Source organism: Petromyzon marinus, chromosome 9 (assembly GCF_048934315.1).
Source record: "Petromyzon marinus isolate PM22_M1 ecotype Great Lakes invasive population chromosome 9, UKy_Petmar_22M1.pri1.0, whole genome shotgun sequence".
Taxonomy (NCBI): domain Eukaryota; kingdom Metazoa; phylum Chordata; class Hyperoartia; order Petromyzontiformes; family Petromyzontidae; genus Petromyzon; species Petromyzon marinus.
Window position 1 is genome coordinate 14,364,805 of NC_133675.1, and position 24,716 is coordinate 14,389,520.

Sequence of the window (24,716 nt, forward strand, 5' to 3'; positions counted from 1 at the left end):
AGAACTGAACACATAGATATTTACCCTAATCATTGCCCTTATCCTATCCCCATGTTCCATATTTTTATTGAAAATGTATAAGTATATATTGGCCTGTCAACGATTCTTAGTCAGGCTTTCTGTAAAAGGCAATTTAAAAACTGTGTATTACTTTGCGAATGCTCAACGTGACCCACGTTACTGAAATTATTTGGGTTGTTTCAAGGGAAATTACTCTCCTAATATCAAGCACGATTTTAGCTCTTTGTTCATAATGTATTCCAGGTCAGATAAACAGTTTAAATGGTCGTGGATCCTGGCAAGTTTTTTAACTCTATGCATATTACTCAATGTCATAAAAAGTGCAAATTGTAGGCCTATTTTTAAAAAGCACCTCCCATGTTACATGTTAACATTCATCACAACACGACGTGATGTAGAGTTTTTTACTGCAAATGCCAGCAGCCTGCGGCTAAGCACCCTGCTGCCGGATAATTAGGCGAAATCAGAATTCCAGTATGTTCCATTTACACTTTGAAAAGGACATTCAATGTTTTTTTTTATTTCACGTAAATTGCGCTGTGAAATGACATGACACATTGTGGATGAGCCAGGGTCCTCCCGCTGACACACAGCAAGGGTACACAGGCCACATGCCACCCGTGTGCACTTCACAGGAGGCACGTGTGGCCTCATAGTAGCTGAATGACAACCGATGAACTGAATGCAGTGCTTGTGTTCTCCATTACCCTGGGCACCCTCGTTGTAATGATGATGTCATGACACATGCACGCACACACACACACAAGTATACAGTATCAGAATCAGAAAATGTATTTATACTGGAGGAATCCGATGAGCTATAAAGCTCTTTTTCACAGATGTCTAGTAGGGGCAGGTAAAAACGTTACAACAACAAACAATACAAAGACATGATAGTAGCGCAAAGTACAAGAAAGGTAAATAAGTCACCCAAACACAAACAAATACAGTTAAACTATCCCCATCCTACCAGAAAAAGCCCACTGAGGTATTAACTTATTTTTCAGATGCGACCTGGCCACAAATGATAGCTCAACAAACCGGCCCATCATTTTGACATTTATAGCACCAAAATAATCTAAATAATCTCTCCAACGAATATATCATCGCAAAAGCATTAAGTTCAAGCTGTACTCCGTACTATATATGCACACAATACAAGATGGCAAACGCGAAATATACTTTAAAATGCAGGTTCAAAAAGTGATATGTTTAAGAGGGTGGAGTGTTTAGCATAATGCACTTTGAACTCGGCGACTTAAAGAAAATTCAATGTAATGATTAATATTATACAGCGTCGTTCACGCATATTGCATCTCACAGTTACTGAGGAACCACGGACGAGCTGGAAGGCTGCCAAGTGGTGAGCCGGTGCCAACAATTGCTCTGCAGTCCTCTATATATTAAGATGTTTTCAGCCATTCAGTGAGTGTCCATACATGCGGGAGGAAAACCGGAGCGCCCGGAGAGAACCCACGCGTGCGAGGGGGAAACGCTCTATCCCTTCACACAGAAAATGGACAGTTGACATCAGTCCACACTTCGATGTTCTCGGTAAAGGAGTCTCGCAACATTTCAACCCTTTGTCCGATCCACCAACCCTCGCGACCTGAGTTCATTTCCGGCCCCTGCACCCCCACCCCACCCACCCCCCACCTCTGTACCTCCCTCTCCTCGACCCTCTGCACAAACGCGCACTGTTACCAGCGTGGTGAAGTGTGCTCAGGCAACCCTTACAACTGGCCGTGTGCGGGGGGAGGCATCTCCGGTGAGCGCGGTTGGCCTCCGTTACGGTGCGAAAACAATTAAAACATAACACGCATCCAGCAGTGGAGTGGGCAATGGCTGGAAGCTGGGGGGGGTTTGTTTGTTTTTTGTTATTGACGGTGCACAGCGCAAATGTGGGCTCGGATGTTAGGCGTGGTTCCGAGCGTAATAAAAAAAAGACGGCATCACCGCTTACCTCGAAGCTCAGGGAGCCATTGTGATCCGTATCAAAGGCGTTGAAAAGAAAGTGGGCATATGTACTGGCATCTGCAAACAGATTACAACAGGCAGTTACTTGGGTAGAACAATGTAATTACAGTAATTATATAGATTATGGTAGTCTATGCTTTAAAACCCAAGCACTATTAATGTATCAGTATGTTTAAGGGACGGATATTAGCCCACATGTAAATGTGACGTATATAAATGCAGATGGAAAAAAAAAACAGACATTTTCATGCTCAAACATTTCAAGTCTGCTTAAGGTAGCTATAATTATTATTAAAAATACTTTGAAAGTAATTTACTACAATTAGAGCTATCTCAGGCAGTCACGCATGCAACCTTTAAAATTAACTGAACAAACCAAATCGCCTGAATTATTTAGAGCAAGAACATTGATTGAATACAACACTCCCAGTACACAAGGAGGCGTGGGCCACAAGTGCACCAGTGAATGCATCACGGTTCACGCATTTAAAACGCATGCATGTCCCCCGCCGCTGTGATAAAATAGGACACACCGTGACGCCGAATAACACTCACCCCTGCGCGAGACGTGCGTGTTTAAAAGTAAAACTCCGTACCCACCTCCCTGTGGGAAGAACTGCGCGTAGATCTCCTTAAAGTTATCCTCGTTAACGATCCCGCTGGGGCACTCCTGCAGGGTCGGCGCAGACAGGGTGAGGGACGGGAGTCGCACGGAGGACAACAATGAATCCCATTACATTATTGATAAATACATGGGGCGAGAAGGGAGGGCATTGTCTGACATGGCACTCCCGGGGGGACGCGGCCGGATTGCAGGGAGAGAGAAAAATATATACTTTGAGGGCATAATGGGTGGCATCACCTAACTTGCTGCAATATTGCTCAGCTCAGTGGATAATACGAGAAGCCACCCACGCCCTCTATTAGACCCTGTATCTTCTGCTCTCGTCATTTATTTGCAATTGCAGAGATAGCTTCTACGTGTTTCAAGGGGCCTGAATGGACGCACGTTTGGTTAATGGGAATGGTGTCAAGTTCTTTGGGTCTTTCGGTCAAGTCACGTAGATGGTTATTTATTCCTATTATTGTTACTTATTTTAACCTATGTCACTTCACCGAAAGACCCAAAGAATATGAGTTGCTGCAGTCACGAAAGCTTTATGTCAAGATCTAATGGTGTCAAGGTTAAGGTATTGGTGGGCAAAACGATGACCATCTTGCATTTTTTCTCTCCCATTGTGAATTGAATTTCCTCGTAATTGTACGAACCAATTTTTTTTTAATCTGACAGCAAATACACGCGAACAGAGTTAAAGCAATGCACTTGCAATGCATTTGCAAACGAAAAAATTGGCCATTTCCCACATTAAGTCACATTACTTATAAAGCACTCCGTTTTTATTGCTGAAGCTTTTGTACAATTTACAAACCAAACACGGTCGCGCATGAATGCACACACATGTACGTAACATCGTAACACCTCATTGAGGTGTACGTGCACACATGTGTAAACACACAAATTAGCAATGGCAAATTAGAGACCAGGACACGGCACAACTATGCCAAGATTATGACTTTCACAACGGGGACGCACTAAGTCTCACAGTTCATTACTGTTCCCATGAACTCCAACGCCTCCACCCACGTTGATCCACACTGTGTTCAGCCACCACACTGAAAGGCCAAAACATTTCTCTTTCTGCTTCGTCCCACATACCGTTCGACTTGGGAATTAATTCCAATCATCTCATTTCCCAAGTCTTCACAACCTTGCTCAGCTTGATATAGATACGCTTCTGCGGCCGTCTGGAATGCTCTTCCTTCCAACATTAGGAAGCCAGTGGAGCTATGCACTTTTTAAATCTAGATTGAAAACTCATTTTCTTTAGATCCACTTTTTTGTGTTTAGCTTGCTGTCCATCCCCCCGCACCTCCGATTAGCATGGTAGGCTATGTACGGTGTGAAAGAAGTTCAGCATACATACATCTATAAATTAACTCTTCTCTATTACACATGCTGTCGTGCTGTTTTCTGCTGGCTGCTAGGCGTGTTGGGCCTTTAGGGATTACGCTGCAGCGACCACGCCTAGAGACAGAACGTGTTGCAGGGGCATTCCTCTACCCGTGTCTTTATCTCAAGTGAACACGGGTTACACTGGGGTCGTGGTACACCTTCTCCGTGGCATGGTCCTGGTGGCTCTACGTGCGTCAACAACACGCGGTTATTCAAATATTGTACAGTTGGCGGATCTGAACACCTTATCTCGAAATTCAAACCATTTCCTGTTCGGTCGGTCAGAGTTCCTTGACCTCGTATCAGAACGGCCGCGGTGTGCAACGTTTATTGTTGGCGAGTTTGTTGTTTTTGTGGGTAATTTATTTTTCTCCCACGAGTTGTCCAGCTCTCTAACTTGTGACGCAAACTAAATATGAGCAGACCTCCATTCTGTCTCTCCACATGTAATCGAAATATGTTTTCGTCTGTCAGCCTATTGGCATTCCTGGCCAATATGATCAAGCAGCAAATGTTTAAGTGAGCAAACTCTGGACTCCTTTTGACTCTCTGCGTCAGATGCTATTGGCAAGAGTACCCCAAGTAAAATATATTGGATCTGATTCAGCGCAAAAAAGCAATGACGTACACAAACTCAGCATGGGTTGCTGCAAAGCATCATGAAAACAAATATATAAGCAGAACTCCATTCTGCCTCGCCAAATATAAACACAAACACATTTTGTCTGTATGACATGAACAAAAAAAACCTCACCATGCTCACCATGTTCGTAATTAATAATGCGACCATACAATATATACACTGTTTAGACAGCAGTATACACGTACAAGATGTGGCTCTTCTTCAGAGCAAACAAGAGTCGACGTAACACTCGTTTGTAAGGAAGTGTTGACGATGGGTTCTTCGATGTACTCTTTGTACTCCACTACCAAAGTCCCCTTAATTAATCTCTGTAATTATAATTATCGGTCAAATCCTGTGCTGTCACAGTAACACTCTTGGCGTCTGACACCACCACTGTATTCCAAGGTACTACAGTGAGGGAAAAAAAGAGTATTTGATCCCCTGCTGATTCTATACGTTTGCCCACTGACAAAGAAATGATCAGTCTATAATTTTAATGGTAGGTTTATTTGAACAGTGAGAGACAGAATAACAACAACAAAATCCAGAAAAACGCATGGCAAAAATGTTATAAATTGATTTGCATTTTAATGAGGGAAATAAGTATTTGACCCCCTCTCAATCAGAAAGATTTCTGGCTCCCAGGTGTCTTTTATACAGGTAACGAGCTGAGATTAGGAACACACTCTTAAAGGGAGTGCTCCTAATCTCAGGATGTTACCTGTATAAAAGACACATGCCCACAGAAGCAATCAATCAATCAGATTCCAAACTCTCCACCATGGCCAAGACCAAAGAGCTCTCCAAGGATGTCAGGGACAAGATTGTAGACCTACACAAGGCTGGAATGAGCTACAAGACCATTGCCAAGCAGCTTGGTGAGAAGGTGATAACAGTTGGTGCGATTATTCGCAAATGGAAGAAACACAAAAGAACTGTCAATCTCCCTCAGCCTGGGGCTCCATGCAAGATCTCACCTCGTGGAGTTGCAATGGTCATGAGAACGGTGAGGAATCAGCCCAGAACTACAGGGAGGATCTTCTAGATTTGAAGCTTTCGTGACTGCAAGGATTCATACTTTCTTGTTTTTTTCGGTAAAGTCACGTAAGTAAAATAAAATAAAAGAGAACAATTAAATCACGACGTTTCGGAGGCAACACAAGCTTCCGTCTTCAGATGGAACAGTCACAGCAGAATATCTGTGTCAAGTGCACAGTTCAGAGACGACTTGGATTATATATATAGGTCAGGGGGGAGGGAGGAGCCAGAAAGGGACGTGGGTGGGTGGGTGGGCTGACTTAAGCCGCCTTTTGTTAAACTGCACAAAAGCGGGTAAACAACCCTTTTTGATCCCATCCATGAAGGATGTCATCCCTGACTTACAGTACCCCGGTGTTTACAAATTGAGTTGTACCTGCAGTGACTGCTATATCGGGGAGACGAAACGACATATTTCTGACCGAATCCGCGAGCACAAATCAGATTTGTAACATGGCACAACGAATTCTTCGGCCGTGGTTGATCATTGCTTCAATACAGCGGGTTCTCATGACATTGTGTTCTCTGATACCAAAGTTCTCTGCAAACCTCCCGGTTATTACCAAAGATTTGTCCATGAAGCCATCCAGATACACAAACATAGACACAACTTCAACCGAGAGGATGGTTTCAAATTGAGCAACCACTGAAAAGATGTTATAAATCAAGTCAAACGTTAGATGCCTTTTAATTGTACAGCCATTTCCACTTCTCAGTGGTTGTATGTCAAACTTTAGCTACCTTATAATTTTACAGCCATTTTCGTAGTTTTCATTTTAGGTTTCAAAAAATTGGTCTTCACTTGATGTCTTGCATCACCTCCCCCCGAAACCCCCCTGCAGCATAACAAAAGGGTTGTTTACCCGCTTTTGTGCAGTTTAACAAAAGGCGGCTTAACTCAGCCCTCCCACCCACCCACGTCCCTTTCTGGCCCCCCCCCCCCGACCTATATATATAATCCAAGTCGTCTCTGAACTGTGCACTTGACACAGATATTCTACTGTGACTGTTCCACCTGAAGACGGAAGCTTGTGTTGCCTCCGAAACGTCGTGATTTAATTGTTCTCTTTTATTTTAATTTACCTACGTGACTTTACCGAAAAAAAACGAAAAGTAGGGAGGATCTTGTCAATGATCTCAAGGCAGCTGGGACCATAGTCACCAATAAAACAATTGGTAACACACTACGCCATGAAGGACTGAAATCCTGCAGCGCCCGCAAGGTCCCCCTGCTCAAGAAAGCACATATACCTGCCCGTCTGAAGTTTGCCAATGAACATCTGAATGATTCAGAGGACAACTGGGTGAAAGTGTTGTGGTCAGATGAGACCAAAATGGAGCTCTTTGGCATCAACTCAACTCGCCGTGTTTGGAGGAGGAGGAATGCTGCCTATGACCTCAAGAACACCATCCCACACCCCAAAGCATAATGGAAACATTATGCTTTGGGGGTGTTTTTCTGCTAAGGGGACAGGACAACTTCACCGCATCAAAGGAACGATGGACGGGGCAATGTACCGTCAAATCTTGGGTGAGAACCTCCTTCCCTCAGCCAGGGCATTGAAAATGGGTCGTGGATGGGTATTCCAGCATGACAATGACCCAAAACACACGGCCAAGGCAACAAAGGAGTGGCTCAAGAAGAAGCACATTAAGGTCCTGGAGTGGCCTCGCCAGTCTCCAGACCTTAATCCCATAGAAAATCTGTGGAGGGAGCTGAAGGTTCGAGTTGCCAAACGTCAGCCTCGAAACCTTAATGACTTGGAGAAGATCTGCAAAGAGGAGTGGGACAAAATCCCTCCTGAGATGTGTACAAACCTGGTGGCCAACTACAAGAAACGTCTGACCTCTGTGATTGCCAACAAGGGTTTTTCCACCAAGTACTAAGTCATGTTTTGCAGAGGGGTCAAATACTTATTTCTCTCATTAAAATGCAAATCAAGTTATAACATTTTTGACATGCGTTTTTCTGGATTTTGTTGTTGTTATTCTGTCTCTCACTGTTCAAATAAACCAACCATTAAAATGATAGACTGATCATTTCTTTGTCAGTGGGCAAACGTACAAAATCAACAGGGGATCAAATACTTTTTTTCCCTCACTGTATATACAGATTATGGTCTGTGTAAATTACTCTTGACATGGTAAGGGAATTAGTATGCTGGGCAATACATGGATGAGCCTTCAAATAAAAACAAAAATGCACATATAAAAAAAATATTCTCTGGCCAGCCATAAATGTCAGACATCACTTCGCAGTGTCACTTTACAACAAGCAGAACCAACGTTAAGCAGTTTTCTAGATTTTATCTTGCCAATTCTTGGTAAATTTCCAATCGTGTTTTGACCCGGTGGCTGTTTTCAGCCATCTCTAAGCAGTGTCCAAATAAATTGTCATTTATTGCAAGAATGACAGGGGATCCATCTTGGACCATGAATATCTGAAAACAAAATATGCAAAATAGCAATTATTTTCAATTGTAACATTTTTATCAAAATATATATACGGTAGTCCCTCAGTCAGCGTTTTAAATCCATTCTACGAAAACTTACGTGAACCGAAATAGCTGTTAATCGAAATCCATTATAAGTTGAAAAATAAATAAAAATCACTGATTCTGCAAGAGAGCTGTTTTTCCACTGCCAATACAGAAGACGTAATCATGTAAACAAAGCCAGTCGAGCTGAGGGAATGGCTCAGTTCCGCTTACGAGCACTCGGATTGGCCGAAATTGGCGCCCGCGTGCATAACGTAAAACAAAATGTTAACCTTAGGCGAAACATTAACCGAAAAAACCGCTAAACGATATGGCTGTTAACAGGACTACTGTATATGTTATCAAAAAGTATTTAAAATGTCAGAAAATGCCCTTGAAATCTTTATATATTAGCTTTCACGGATCATGTTCAATATTCTTGTCCACTATGAAGGAGAGCCTAAGTGTGTGACTACGAGCGTTTTGGGGGCACTGACCCATGTCTGATTGGTTTTTGGATACGAACACATTCCTCCTGGCTATCGTTCACAGCCGGTGTGTCTCGCCAATCCTTATCTCGAAGTCACCTTTGTGGTATCGCCCCAGTTGGCTGATTAAGTATTTCAGTTGTGTCCGTTGACGCAGCCAATATACAATAAAATTACTAAAGTCTAGCCATGGCAACTCAATGTGAAATCATAGAAATGTTCACCCTCCATGTCAAAACGGCGTGCAGATTGCAGTCAATTTATGGTCAACTGGGTTTCTGCATTGAGTTACAGAAAAACGGCTTTGCTGTCATGTCCAATTTCCACACAAGGGGGTTTCCAAGCAACCTTAACAACACAGGTACAATCTGACCTCAACATGACATATTTGTCCCCACAGCTGCCACTGCATTGATCTGAGGGCTATAAAATGTCTTCGTTGCAAAATATTTTTGTAGGCAGTGCATTTTGGGGCATATTTATGGTCACAGGTGGGACTAGATACTTTTTTTCAAGGTTTATCACATATATGTGGAATAATTATGACTAAAACCATTGCCTAACATAAGCAATTAATTAATATTTGTGTCTATACCTTTGCTCTTCAGTGGGCAGCAGAGCACAGCATTGGAAATCTATCCCCATAATTTTTGTCCTGGCAAAATCGGAATTGGATCAAAAGATGATTGAACTGACCGTGCGCAGATTAGAATGTGACCCAAATGACATTGGGTCATGTCCCGATGGAATTATGGACCAATATTTTCAGATAAAACATGTAAAAAAATACATCAACGGCCACAAAAATAGTACACCACAAATCCAGGAGTCGTATAATTTAGCACGTAAGTTTTGGCAGCCACTCTACAATCCAAGTGTGATTTTTCCAGGTGGGGGCTTCGTGTTGGACATTTCGTCTCAGGCAATAAAGCAGTTGACACCTCCCAGTGCCGCTGAAATTACTGTGTTACGAATTCATGCAAAATATTTGGTGATGCTGCGTTGGCAAATAGAGCACAAGGACAATTAACAAAACAAAATGATATGCTGTGACTGGCCATTTCTCAAAACATCGCCTATTATACATTTTCTCTTTTAAGGTCACAGTGTTATTGACGAATGTGTTGAGGGTTTTTTTTGTCCCCCCCCCCACCCAATATACAATTCTGGTCGCACACGTGATGGCAGAAGTAACCCTTGTGGTAATTAAGGCAACTTACCGGATTATAAGCTCATAAGAATAAAGGGGGGAAAAGTGCGTCACAATCTGTAGAATATGAAAATATTCTCACGGTGGAGAGATGTTAACTACCTCGCCTGGATACAGGAGGTCGTGGGTTCGATCCCGACCCTGATGCCTGCTTTATATTTGGAGTTTGCACGTTCTCCCCATGGTGGTCGCGTGGATTTTTCTCTGGGCACTTCGGTTTTTCCCTCCCCATTTAGAATCAACGTGCGCTTAAGAGTATTTGGCTGCTGTAAATTTCCACACGACTACAAGTCATTTCGTTCAGCCATCATTTGTGATGGCCGCGTCGCTCCTGAAAAAGAGCTGTACAGCTCAGTGGGCCTTACCTGGTTAAAATCAGGCACAATACCAGCATCGCAAGCGATCCATTGCAGGAGGGGACACTCACGTTTTTGAAGCTGCGGTACAGCACCTGCAGCTCCTTGCGCGAGAACTTGCTCTGGGCCTCCAGCTTGTCGAGGGCTTCAGGCCGGTGGCGCACCGTCGCCAACTCCAGCTCATCCTCCGCGCTGTCTACACCGCAAGCCCAACCGCACGCGGGAGAGGATCGTCAAGCGCGGAGTCGGCGGCACGGTTACGGAGGAGCTCGCTCCACCCTCCACAGAGGGCCTCCCCCGCTGGAGGGAGCACCGAGAGAGCACCTCAGGAAAGGCCTACTACGCTGGTCGGGCATTACCGCAAGAGGCAGAAGCATGAACGTTCTACGCCACTGCAGACGATTGATCGATTGTGGTGTACCCGTGTTTCTGCTGGGCGGACAGGGGTGCGGTGGATTGCAGAAGATCACTTTTCGAAATGAGACTATCCTGGTCTCTTGATTTCCCACCTGGTTAAAAAAGGAAAACTTGAAATTGAAGAAATGTGCACCGTTGTTTAAACATCCGCGCCGGGAGATCGACTTGGACTGGCGGCCTCTGGATTGCAAAGTCCGGTGCGCTCACCATCACACATCGCGGCAGCGTCCCTTCGTTGCAAATGCACGGCAAAATACCTTTCCGCATAAGTGGAGGCCCTGTGCTGTGACGTCTTACAGTCCGATCAAAAAGGCTGTATGCGAAAAATGGAGAAATGCGATTGTAGGGAGAAATGAATGGCAGTGCGTTTTATTATTTAAACAGAACCGTAAGAGGAATGAGCTTGGAAATCACCTCTGGGTTTTAAAATTCGCAAGGGAATAAAACAGTTATCGTTTTGGAGAAATCAACAACCGAACGGATTCTTAAGTCGTTTAAAAAAACGTCACTGGGTTTTTCGTCAAGCAGCGGAAGACCGGCTAAGCGTGCGGTCGTGTTATTAAATATACTGGTGTGAGATGTCGTCGAAAGATTTTAACGTTAAATCGTCAATGCAGCTACACAGGGAGAGGCTATCGTATTGTGCAATCAACACATACAAAGCAATGCAGGTTCAATAATGGTTATAATTACTATCTCGCTATGATGCCTAAAAAAATTATGCTGGCAGTAATAATAATACTACCAGGAATACATAAATAACTAGGAGGGCAAGCAGGCAGGGTGTGCCATGTATGGGGATGACATCCATAGCAGTGCCAATGCTGCTGCTGCCTCTCTTCATGTAATAATTTTGAGTAATTTCGCTTCCACCAGGATAGAAACGGGCTATGCTGTCCTGATCAATAACACATATTGTGCCATTGCAGCACAAACACGCGAACAATGCTCTGTCACGAGAGAAGGCATTTTAATTTTAAATTATCTCTGAATTAAAGTTTAATGTTTGGTCTTTCAGAAAATCTAGCATAATCATGGAATATTTCATTTCATCAAATCCTTGGGATCAATGCAATAAAAATAGTGTATAATACCGCGTGGGTGTTAGGCATACTATTAATCATGCTTTTTTAAAGTTTTGATATTTCACTTTCTAATTGCCAAGGCCAGGTCAACCGTCCAAGTATATTTGGTAGCAAAGCGATCTCCCAAGCAACATTTCATCACAGATTGGGCCAACTTTAATCAGGTGGCCCTGGTACCTGACCCCCCCTCCCACCACCCTGTCTCTCGCACTCATAGCAGACACCCCCCACCCCCCGCCCCCACACATTCTAAGTAGATCCCAGTCAGAATTTATTCTAACTGTAGCATTGATACAAAAAAAACCTGAGACTTATCAGAACGTTTCCATTTTCAGCTTGGTGGTTCCTGCTGGGAAAAGTAATTAAATTCAGACTTTAATTTCAAAATAGAGTAGACAAACCGTGTAAAAAAAATACTGTTTCAAAAACTGATACTCTTGTGTAAAGCAGAAATACCCTTTACTCATGCTGCTGTTCGGAAAAGCTAATCATTGTTTTTTTGGTCCAATGATAGGTCTGAATCTTCAAACAAATCGCTTTTCATGTGCAACAGACTAAACTTTATTGATAGATGACTGGAATACAAGGAGCGCCTGGTGGAGTGATGAGCTGTGTAAGCAAGTTGAGCTTTCCCGTTGCTGCTTTATATGTAGCGCACATTGAATGACAATTATTATGTTACAGTCCTATGTGAATAATAATAATTTCAACTGGTAATATGCCGCACAGTTTGTGCTCGCTCTCGAAGAGAAAGACTCAGGGGGAGTGAGGAACCACAGACAAGCAAGGAAGGCAGCCAGCGTCATACACCCCCCCCCCCCCCCAAGCTCTGTGGTCCTCTATATATGAAAGTGTTATCAGCCAATTAGTGAGTGTTTACAAGTGGGAGGAAACCGGAGCACGAGGGGAAAACCCAACAATCTATCCCATACAGATGGAACAGGTGCAGTCCACGTTTGCTGTACCCCCTTGTCCTGGCGAGCCAGGGTATAATAGCTGGCACCTCGACGCCCACGGGAAGGGAGTTTCACAACGTCTGTGTGTGATCCACTGATCCTCGCCGTCTCCACAGCGCTGGATTACAGGTGGCGTGCGCCACCATCGTGGCGAAAAACGTTCCCCCCCCCCCCCCCCCGAGCGGAAAACGAACGAGGAGGGCCGAATCGTAACCACGAGACCTTCGGGGATCACGCGAGATGAAGGCCCTCACAAATTTCACCACACAGGTCAGTGTGGGCTGGTGAATGGCCGGTTCATATACCACTCACCAGTGATATTAGCCATGGCTCGGAATTGAACTCGGGTCACTTGGTTCATTGTACAATGTGCTACCCCCGCTGTGCGGCCACTCCACCCACAGCACATAAATACAATTTGGGATATACCGAATCAAATACTTAACCCACCCCAAACCTCCACCTCCCCCCCCACACAAATGTAAAGACTATACAAAAGATAATATAAATATATTCCTTTTTTCATGGGTTCAAATATATTGAATTGCATGAATTAGAATAATAGCGATATAGCCCTGCTACACATTTGTATGGGCATTTGCCTCCCCTAGGTATTTCTGTCAAAGCCATGTGCGTGTGCCATACATCAAGCCAACGGGTTTGCCGACACTGAATCATATGGTGGAATTTATCTGGCTCCAAATCCCTGCTTAACCCGGTGTCTTCACCAACCCACGCTGAACAGTGTGGTGAAGCATGCTAGGTGTGTCTAATTAAACACACATTAAATGTACACATTTTGAATTAAAGCCAAAAAAACGTAATAAAGAAAACGTTCTAACAGCAAATAAACGCAAAACAGGACTTGCTTTCTAATGGTTCAGCCGGCTGGCTTGAGCCTTTGCAGGAAATGAGTTTCAGAAGACACTTTTTAAGACCACATTTGGTGGTGTTGTGCCCGGGGGAGAAACCTAGAAATGCATCACAGTAGGAATGGGGGCGACAAAAAAAGATTGAAAAATTAAAAATATGCAGTTTTGCACAAACATTAGGCAAGCATCGTTGGATTTTAAATCAAGCACTGGAAGAAAGCACGAGGAATTTCCGCGATTGCAATCGTCTTAAAACGGCTTGCAGTTTTTAAAAGGTTTATAATTATTTCGCCGATGACTCGCGAGTAAGGCGTGCAAGCAAGTACAACGGGTAATCAAGAAAAAATGAAGGAGCGCTACGTTTAGTTTAGTTTTTATTGTGGCGTGCACGTGTCACTTGGAAGCAACTTTTTGAACATTGCATGCGTGTTTGCAAAGCACGAGGCACATCTATTTTTTGTTAAAAAAAAACAAAACAAAAGTAAAACATGCAAGGACATCCTAGGTCAGAGTTTTGCCCTCCAAGTTGAGACAAACACCGCCCGCCTCGCCACAACCCACAAAAGCATTGCATCAAGCCAGTGCTGCCCACGTCGACTGAAGAGATGCAAGAAGTATCATATTCCCCCATTAAACCTCGTCACGTCAGTGCGCGCGGACGCAAAGCATTTAGCTGCGACGCTTTCGCAGAGCCGCAGCCAAGCGGTCGAATCATTATCCCGCAGGGATGCGCACAAACCCGCGCTGTTTCCGACATGATGAACGCTCGCCGCTCGCTGTGTATCCTCCCACCTGTGAACTGATGTATACGGGGATGAGGGCAGCGGTGATTAATCTCTCTCTCTTTTTTTTCAGCCTCAGGTGCCCCCACTTTTTTCCATTGCCCCGTTTACCTTTTCGCTGATTTTTGTTCAAAAGCCTGCGCGGCGTCAAGGCCTATCTTTTGATGATTTTTTTTTGGTTCGTTCGTGATTTTTTTTCTTTTTGCCACGACGGGAATCGTGCCCCGCCAAAGCGCAAGCGGACGGCGGCAACGCGAACCCGCGAAAGTTGTAACGACAAAATAATTTGCTCTCGTGAAATCGGTGTTGCGTGGTCGCATTCATCCTTTGGAGGGAACAAAAAAAGAATCAACGTTGAAGTTGGGATATAAACAAAAGGGGCTCTTGGATTTATAACATGAAAACTAAACATTTACAACACCATACCGTGCAATTATTTAGCAGGTATATATAGTACATTATTTTCGTCACACGCCCCTTAATACAGACAACAAATGTAGCATCTTCGCTTCACAAAAAGCACATTTGCAATTGTCTTGTAACGAGCAACTCACGCGCTCTGTTGACGTGCCCGTCTGTCCCTCCCTCCCAGCCAGGAAAACTTTTTAATCTTATATAGAGCCTGTCTCTCTCTGCATTTCCCTTGCCTTCTCTGCACTGCATATCCCAATGTATCTTGATTTGTTTCGCTTTGGCCCCGTTTCTGTTTCTCTATTCATGTCCTCTATTTCTACCTCTTCCTCCCACTATATCCCTCCCTCAGCTCGATCTCACCCATTTCCCCCCTTCCCACAATCTTTCTCTCTCTGTTATCTCTCTCGCCTCACACCCTCGCTTCTCCTTATCCCCCCCCTCTCCCTTTCCCAACTCAATCTCCCTTGCCTCTCCCTAATCCTCCCTCCCACATTCCCTCGCTCTCCTCTTTCTGTTTTGCTCTTTCTCCGTTTCACGCTCTTTCGGGGTCTCTCCTCTCCGCCCCTCTACGTCTCTGCCTCCCTCCTCTGTCTCCCTCTTCCACCTTCCTCCCCCACCTCCTCTCTCTCTCTCTTCCCCTCTATTGCATTTGTCCACGATACACAGCTCGGGTTGTGGGTGCGCATGTGGGTGACATCACCACAGAGATGCGAGCGGTGACGTTACTGCCACGAAAACGCAGCCAGCCAGGAATCCATGCAGGACATCCGGACTGCAAAACTTTTTTGTTTGTTATAATATAGCCGTAGTATGATTTGTAACCTCTAGCCACATCGTGCCCAAATTGTGTACGTCCTATATATGTTGTTGTATGCACGTATATGCATACATATGCATATACCAGTCACCTTAAAATGTTGGATGAGAGGACATTTTCTCGAGATCGAGGAGCCATTGTGGCCACAGCTCGCCGAAGCCGCCACATCCCGCCAGCGCTTCCCGCTCGTGCTTCCCGCTCGATATCCCGACGCCGCAGGAGCGGTCCGCATTCGACTCGAGATACCGCTCTGAAACGCTCGTTTCTTTGTTCGGCAATGCGCATCGACTAGCCAAGGTATTTAGCACAGGCAACGTTTCGACAACTCTGGCTCCCTGGAGATTACAACTGGCATCATCATCACAACGGGTGTTAGCAAAAGTTCAGCCCGTACCGGCCTTTGCTTTCTACATGTCGCTCTTTTTGAAAACAAAAACAAATCATCCATAAGGTTTTTTTTTTGGGTGGGGGTTAGATCATGTGAATATATAACTTGGTCGTTAAAACCCGCCACCACCCGACACAGCCAACTAGCAAGGGTTGTCACGAAAACAGAACGTGCCAATTCGTCACTCGTACAGCACATTTATATATTTACGTGATCTAAACAAAAACAAAAAAAACTCTATTATGGATGATTTTGGTCGCGAAAGCCTACGTGTTAAAAACAAAGCAATTTCAATATTTGCTGACGATATGACAATTTGACTTGATTTTGTTGTCAGGAGGTGGAGGGTTATAACAAAAATATATATTTTTAAATATATGTCCATTTTTAAATGGAAATTATGCCTACATAACGATCTAACCCGAAAGAAACTGCTGTAATTGTGAACTGTAATAGTGGCTATTAAAGCCTACATATAAAAGCGTATTATGCTCAAATGAGAGAATGGGAGTCAAGACTTGAAACAGCATATCGCAGCATCAATCATATACGGGAGGTAAAGTATGCCATTGTCAAAGAACGGATGATTCGTAAATTTAAAAACCACTGCACTTCAGTGCGAAAATCTTCTCGCCGAGGCCAATATGGAAAAAAGTTGGATTGGGAAAGTAGGTCATCAATCCATTTTGCATGACACTCCCATACTAGCTCTGAGTTATGAATCCCGCAGTCTTATATCTGAAAAGATTTGTGGTGCCCAATACTGCATTGCACAAATTATGACAGTTCCATACAAATGAGTGGAATAAAAGACTTGTGTTCAAGAAATAAAGTGTTTTTGTAGTGAATACAGTGCAACGCATACCAATTGGCTGATTTTAAATAGGTTCGCAGATGTTATATTGATGTATTGTTCTCAAGGTAATCTCTGCATGAAGACAGTGCACACAGCAGGTTAGGCTGATTTGCTAAATTAATTGCCACACCATTCATTATTAAGATTAGATAATGACGAAGAGACAAAAGGGAGAAAATCAACACCAATCTTCGTGTGCACACATTTGTGAAATCCATTTGAAGAATAAAATGCATGCATATTTATAAAGATACTGAAAAACAGAAAAGGGATAGAGAGAACATGGTTTGTGCAAGAAAGTACAATGTCATTAGCAAAGTTTGCGCGTGTAGAGTGATCAGAGTTTAATTGAGGTGAGATGTTGGTGAACACGAAAAGTAGACCCCCCCCCCCCGAGGGATTTGGAGATAACACCAGCATCTTTAGAAGTCTTGTATATTGGCACACGGGGAGTGACTACATATTCTGGAAACCGATTTAACAAATCTCCAAAAGGAATTATACATTTTGAACGAACTAAAAAATGGCAGCGCTTTCGTAAATATCATTGCCCTCCGGTGAAATGTAGCTTCAAACATCGTGATGGACCAGGTGGCTCAAATGCTTTGTTAGATTTCGGTATTTTTGTGGAAGGCACGTAACTATCTCTTTCACGGGTGGCTGTACAGCGGAACACAAACAGCATCGCACAATGGTCGAGATAGGAAGATGGAATAACCAGTCTCCCGCCTTCTAGAATAAATACTGTTCAATGCATTTATTTATTTTTTTATATCAGGCTGACTCCAAAAATATACCCAACTTTCAGGGGCACAGTTTGTGGCCAGAGGCATTTTAAAGTAGCACGGCATGAGGGCAAATTGCTGCAGCCCCACACGTGTGCATTAAGGCACAACTCCCATCAGGAGAAACAAAAAACAGCTGGTTAAACTTAAGGTTAGAGCATATAGAACTTGTAGGAAAGGCCCCTGAAGAGGAGAAAGGGGTTTATATCATGAAATTAATCTACAGGGTTGTATTTCGTTTGTTAGCGGAATTAAATCACAAGTGAAAAAATGCAAGTTCTGGAATTATAATAGTCGAGGCACACGTCACGTAATAAAATTTTACTTACAAAACTTAATGTTGTTGAAAATTGTATTTCTTCTCAATCGCTAAAATTATTTTTTACTTAGGCAACAACAACTGGTATATTGGATCTGGGAGACAGCGCTGAATGTAAATTACTTAAACTCCTTCGCTATGCCTAAAAAAGTGCTTTGTGCATACAAATAAAGCAGTAAACCCATACATCGAATAAATAGTAAAAATATTTCATTTAAGAGGGGCCAAGTGAATGATGGGTCGGAGCAAGCTGCCACCACTCAGATTCTGGGGTTAAAATCTCAAAAGCAGTAAGTTTATAGTCTCAGTTTGGTCACCAATTACAGCCCACACACACATACAAACCGGGGTTAAAATTCTAGGGTCACTTATTTTGGAAAAATGTCACCTCCTGGGGATGAAACGTTTTGTTTGTGAATATTACACTGTGGCAGGGTGCGTGAAAATGTTCAGGGCCACCTAGTGGGGATAGGAGAGTTAACGTGAAGGCTTTTTAGTTTTGCTGTGCGTGACATTTTCCTTCCTTGGGCTGTTGTTTTTCCATAAGGGGTAATGAGCTGGACTCTGAGAGTTCCAATTGGATACTTTGTCCCGTGCCAATGCCAATAGCGAAATTGGAATTGAACTGTGAAACTGATGTGAAAATATTTATTTGCAAATGGTGTAGTGGAATAGTTTCAACACCAGATGGCCTCACTTGTGAAGGATAAAAGTTCAATTCCCAGCTTAAGGAGAACATTTACTTAATATTGTACGGTATTTAAAAAACGCTATTAATTCTCAATACACTTGTTTTTAACAACTGTATTAAAATAATACACTTATCGAAATTAAGTATTTTAGTGGAGTAAAGCCCTTTGTCAATTCACTGAGGGCCTCCCCCATACCATGCCAGTCTTGGGGTTTGTTTTGTCCATACTTCACCGCTGATCAGTGCAGCTTTGTTCTCTCTGACTGAATACCGAAATCCCTACTAGATATCCTCCCAAAGGCAGAGCGGAGGCTGAAGAGTAAGGATTCCTTTATATGTAATGCAGTGCAATAGAAACGAGACAGTGATAGAGGCAATAAATGTTAGGAAAAACATGCAGTGGGGCATGAGACAGACGAGAGAGAAATGTTCCCAGGTAAGACAGAAGACAGGGGATGCAGAGATCCAGAGATGCAGTCACTCGAGATGGAAGGTGAATCGCAATCATAGCTAGCAGAAAGATTTAGAAAAGAGGCACGAATGAGATAATAATGGTGCATCCAGTATAAAGCAGCGTACTGAGAGAGAAAATAATAAATGAGATAATGGTGCGATAGATGTATTTAGATAAGACAGTGCATTCATGATGGAGCAGAGCATCAATGGCAGGAGAGAAAAGGCCAGCCAGGAGGGACATTATCAGATTTGTATTCAGACGAAAGTGAGATGCATTCAGACAAGATATATGAGAAAACAATTGGCTAGAGATGTATTGGGGAAGGCGTTTGAAGACGAGGAGGAGCAAAGTGGACCCTCGGCATTCCCTGTGCTGTCCATAATGATCCCAGACGCTCCGAAGTCTTAAGCGACTCACCCCAACCCCTAAAGCATGTCAAGTGACCGCTGTGGTCATACACTGCGCTGACTCTTCGATGTATTGTCGAGGTTGTATCGCATGTGGTTCGGAGTGATGTCCGACGTTTCGCTGCATGTCCAGGTGAGCTTCCTCAGGAGTTGAATTGAAGAAGCTCCCAGCATACCGAAGGAGAAATGTCGAACATCGCGTGGTACATTCTGGCAACACAGTGGAGAGCTCTACTACGCAGCCTATGCAGTAGGTTCATATTAATTTAGGTTAATGTTATTTTTTTTAAATAATTAGTGTATGACAGAGTAATGCATGAATGAATTATATTCTTGGTTCTTTCGGTAAAGTCACGTTGAAGGGAAACAATAAAATATATAAATATACATAAAACAATGTTTTAATAAAATATATATAAAACAATGTTTTATATAAATTGTATTATTTTATTGTTTCCCTTCAACGTGACTTTACCGAAAGAACCAAGAATATGAATCACTGCAGTCACTAAAGCTTTAAATCAAAATTAATGAATTACTTATGAGTGCGTATATAGTCTGCAGCCAGACCTGAATGTAAAGCTGACATTGTGTACTATACTCATAATGTAGATGCAGACAGTGACAATACTACCACAGCCCCAATTAATACCGCTGAGAACATAGCACACGGGATATTTGACTCCACACTTTACGTTACATCAAAATCAGAATATTTATCCTGGAGAAATCCAAAGAGCCATGACGCTCTTTTTTTCACAGATGTCCAGCAGAGAGACAATCTGTCGAGTTGTGAGATGGGCGCGTGTTAGCAAAGCGGATCTCTTTTTAATGGAAAAGTAGAAATGTCAAATTGTATGTTAAAAGACAGGCGTTTGAGGCAGACATAATCTCTGTTATTATACGGATCATGATGTTGGACTTTAATACCAGAGTGAGACGAGTCTAGCCCTTGAATACAGACCACGTGGGGAGGGGATCGCTCGCAGTTTGACGGAAGGAAAGGGTAAGCATCTTAGAAGTATAGAGTAAAACACCGCAGAGAAGTGCTGCAGACGTAATCAGTAAGAAGAAAAAGAAGGGCTGTGACTGGTGACACCCGTGGCAGCATGGAGGGAGAGGGACTGCTCACCAGGACAAGGATCGGGATGGGTAACCCAGAAGTCGGCTATCAAGAGCAGGCGCTAAAACCAGACGGTGGACGAGCAACTTGCTGCAACACCGGCAGGCGCCGACGATCCAGTGTCGGCGTTCGTGAACGATGAACGAACGTGTATTGATATCTGTCGTGTGCTCGATCACGTGACGATACACGTGCCAGAGCGCAGACCCCCCCCCCCTCCCTATTGGCAGCTGCCCCTGTGTGGAACAGGGCGATGGTACACCTGGTTTGCGGCACTTCCTTGCCGTGTTCTACTCGGGGGTGATTGTTGTCACGTGATTATTCTGTGGCGAATGCTTCTAGTTTGTTTTTACACATTTGAACCCAGATTGACACTTGGTTTTTTTTTCTATCCAAAAATTCCACGAGGGAAGCAGCAATGGGATCAGTGGTGATCAACTGTGATGATCTCTTGGCCTTGACCGTATAATCCAGTAGTTTACACGATAACTTAACTGGCCTTTACTTTTAACGCTTGTCATATACAGGATGTATTGTATGTAGAATCGTCAATTTCCCATAATAATGATGATGATTTAAGTCTTTTTTTATAATGTGGCTAACATTTCGTTTTCACGGAAACATTTTGCCAGAGCTTACAATTCACACTGCCTACAAAAAAAAAGAGTTTAACGGTAAAAGAAAAGCCATTACATGTTCAAGACATTGGCTTTCCTGACGTGCACGTTTGTCGATACGCGAAGTGTCACAATTTCCCACGACAGTCCATATGTTCTATGTGCAGCCTAGAATCTCCATGAAAGACGTGTTCGTCAACGTCGAATGGTTAGTGAGGAGGTTCGAACACAACGGTGACTTCTCCCAGGCGCTTGGCGTCTTACAAAAGTAAATTCGACGGTATTAACAACAAAGGTTTCACACACACACACATCAAACAAAAACTATCGGACGCAGTTTTGTCAAGCAGTCTTCTTATGCGGACGGTCGGCCCAACTGAGGCATTTACATTGTGGGCCCTTGAAGTTTTGTGGCCCACATCATTTCATTTTTAGTTTGGCTTACACCACCACCCCCCTCCCAGTCCCTCACTAACCACATTGACATTTGTGATTGTTTTTGATGCAGCTGCTAGGTCGGCTGTCACTCGTGAGCACTGCAAATGCAATCGCGAGAGCCGGGCTGCTGGAGTTTGTACATTCGTGTCTAGAACGGAATGTTAAAAGCGAGCAGTTTTTATTCGCACCTTTCCATCAGTCAAATGTGGCTACCGTTCATGTTGATAAAAAGCAAATACATGACAGCATGTTTAGCTTTAATAGTCACCTTCTACATTCATCAATATAATTACAGGCCACAACGTCCTCCGTTTTTGTTCCGCTTATTTATTTAGTGTGTGCTGGATTTATTAACTGTCTATATATGCAATTATAGACCTTACCGACAAATGGCACATGCACGCTTAACATTTACAGAATTGCTGTAGTAATTAAGGATTGTGGCTTTTCAAAACAACTATTGTCATGAGACTGTTACGCAATATGAACATATGTAATACGTGCATACATCTACATCGTATATCTAAATCAGCTCAAGGCTCCATAAATCACGTGACTTCTGTGTGGCCACCCCCACTCTCAACCCCGCTCCTCTCCACGCCCACTGTGAAAACATACGCCGATCTTCCGTGCAGCTCACTTCAGCTCGTTCCTTCCTTCTCTCTTCTCCCCCTCTCTTCCCTCCCCTCTCATCACTCCTCTCATCCCTGACATCTCGGTCCATTCATTCCTTCCCCTACTCCCCTTCCTGCCCAGTGCTCCTTCTCTCTCCCGGTTGCATATCTTGAGCCCATGTCCTCTTTGTCTTGGGGACTTCTGTCCCAGCATGCCTGCATTTTCCCAGTGCTTTTTTGTATTTATTTTTACACACATTATATCGTTGACGCTCCTCCCCTTCCTGTCGTGTGCGACGGGTAAAACGCTTTAATATTTACTTTATACTCGCTACATTCTGCAGGTCACTCAACAATACAAGTGCAATATATAGCACTTAATGCAAAGAGGGAATCAGTGGGAAAATAACACTCGGGTAGGGATAGGCGGGTAGTGGTAGATTGAGGGGTTAAAGGTATGAGTTTTATCTGTGCATTATTCAATGCTGTATTTTTCCTGAGACCAGAAATATAACGGCAGTTTAAATATTTGTTTCATTTAAAAATGCATGCAAATACAAACTTTAAATATGTATGAAATGCCACGCAACATTGGAAAATATGATTGTGAGGTGAAAATTCCAAACTTTTGAGAATATTCAATACAATATTAATTATCAACAGTAACATGATTACATGCAGGTCTGTTCGGGTCACTGTAATTTGAATATGAAAGAATATCATTGTATACATTTGTCATGAATTGACAGACGAATCCATATTTTTGTAACGTCTAATTTTTTTGGTTCTGAATTAATTAACTATTGGGGGTATACACATCTTAAGCATATTCAATTACATATATCAAGTTATATTTCCATTTAAATGCGGGCTAATAACAACAGAAGCTATGTACAACCAAACAAATAGTTACAACGCTTTTAGCCAAGCGCTAATTTGAGAGCTTAGATTGTGCACCATGCATCCGGGCTGGAAGGCACCTTCGTTCATTACCCACCGAGCATTAATCACTCTCCAAAGCCATAAACAATAACACATCACTTACCGTGTGATACTGAACGCCTCAGCCTAATCTTGAGCCACACAATCCTTATTTTGAAATCCATATTTAATGACACCATTGCTGCTGTATGCATAATAATAATTATCAAGGACGTTCTTTCATCATCCCCATGCAATTACCACAATAATAAAAAAACACGATGTTTGAGAACACGGTTTCACCACATGTGCTCAATCACACGGCTTGTAATAGAATGATTACCATAAAATGTCTTCAATGTAAAATTAATTCAGCTACAAAAAGGTTATCTTTGAAATAAGTACCAGTTCTATGTTGTTGAGTAAGCTTTCAACCTATACGTTTAATAGAGACAATATCGCTTGTTCACCAACGCTACCGCGTGACACATCACAGACAATTTGTATCATCACGTCAAATCTAAACACATGCAGACCAAACATAGGAACACATTTTTCTTTAATCTACAGCATTGCGGGCAACGATTGTGTACACCCCCACAACAGTACTGACATAACGAAATATGTATAATGTAAAATTAAAGCACTCCAGTGTAAACTGGCAGAATTGCCCACACAAGTTAGTTTTCACTTACATTTTATACAGATATGCTTGGTCAAGATTTTAGACTATTGTTCGTGAACAGCACGCAGATCTCATCTGCTTTCAGTTAAGCCCTGTTACACGTCAGCCGCATCGTTAAGCCCTGTTACACGTCAGCCTCATCGTTAAGCCCTGTTACACGTCAGCCTCATCGTTGCTTACCGAATACTTTTGCTTGGTCTGCGCAAATTCGAGAGTTACACTCAAGTGCATTCACTCATTGCAGCCGCTCACACGTTAAGCCACCAGCGCCAATCCGTACAAATCAACCTACAGGCCCTCTCCCGTAGCGCCCTTGCACAATCGCGTGGCAAATCCCTCGGCAGTAACACCGCCCGTTAGCGGAACGAAAGCCACCGTGCTCGACTCGCCAACTTGCGTAGGCTCCTCTCTCTAGGACGCCAGCACCAAAACTGTCCCAGCGCTCGAGTCGGTAACACGGAGGGTGCATGCGTTCTACTCGCGAAAATGTATTCGGCAGTGGCAACCCTTCCCTCAACTGAACCTGCCTTTATTTCAGCTCGTCGAACGGACTGGAAATTGATGTTCTTTGGTGCTTTCCTGTATTTTTGAAACGTGAAATGGCCGTGGCATATAAATTGACTGCGCCTTCTTGCTTAAACATTGTTGCTTGCAAGATACACGGCAGGATAGCGGACACCCCGCTGTATATTTTATACCCTGTCATGATTTACGTCCTGTAATCACATCAATATTTTGTGTCCTTCACGCCACTAAATGTTGTCTCAAAGGTGCTGTTCATTAGGTTTCAATACTGGCTGCAGCAGCTATCAAATCAGCGTCCAGTAGCAATGCTTCTCAGCCGTGTGTTCTTCCACAGATTCTCA

At 43.3% G+C, this 24,716-nt stretch overlaps 1 protein-coding gene across 8 annotated transcripts in view; it reads right to left on the reverse strand.

Moving 5' to 3' along the window:
- Nucleotides 1–24,716, reverse strand: part of LOC116940471 (Kv channel-interacting protein 4-like) — a 390,068-nt gene that overhangs the window by 12,949 nt on the left and 352,403 nt on the right. For 5 of the 8 annotated variants that reach the window (XM_032950355.2, XM_032950354.2, XM_032950350.2 and 2 more), the window contains exons 2-4: nucleotides 10,278–10,402; nucleotides 2,599–2,668; nucleotides 1,985–2,055 (exon numbers count right to left, since the gene is read on the reverse strand). In XM_032950355.2, coding sequence (XP_032806246.1) covers nucleotides 1,985–2,055; nucleotides 2,599–2,668; nucleotides 10,278–10,402 — 266 coding nt within the window. Of the gene's footprint in view, nucleotides 1–1,984; nucleotides 2,056–2,598; nucleotides 2,669–10,277; nucleotides 10,403–13,529; nucleotides 13,636–24,716 lie in introns of all 8 variants that reach the window. The other 3 variants (XM_032950349.2, XM_076065926.1, XM_076065927.1) reach the window with 3 other exon arrangements.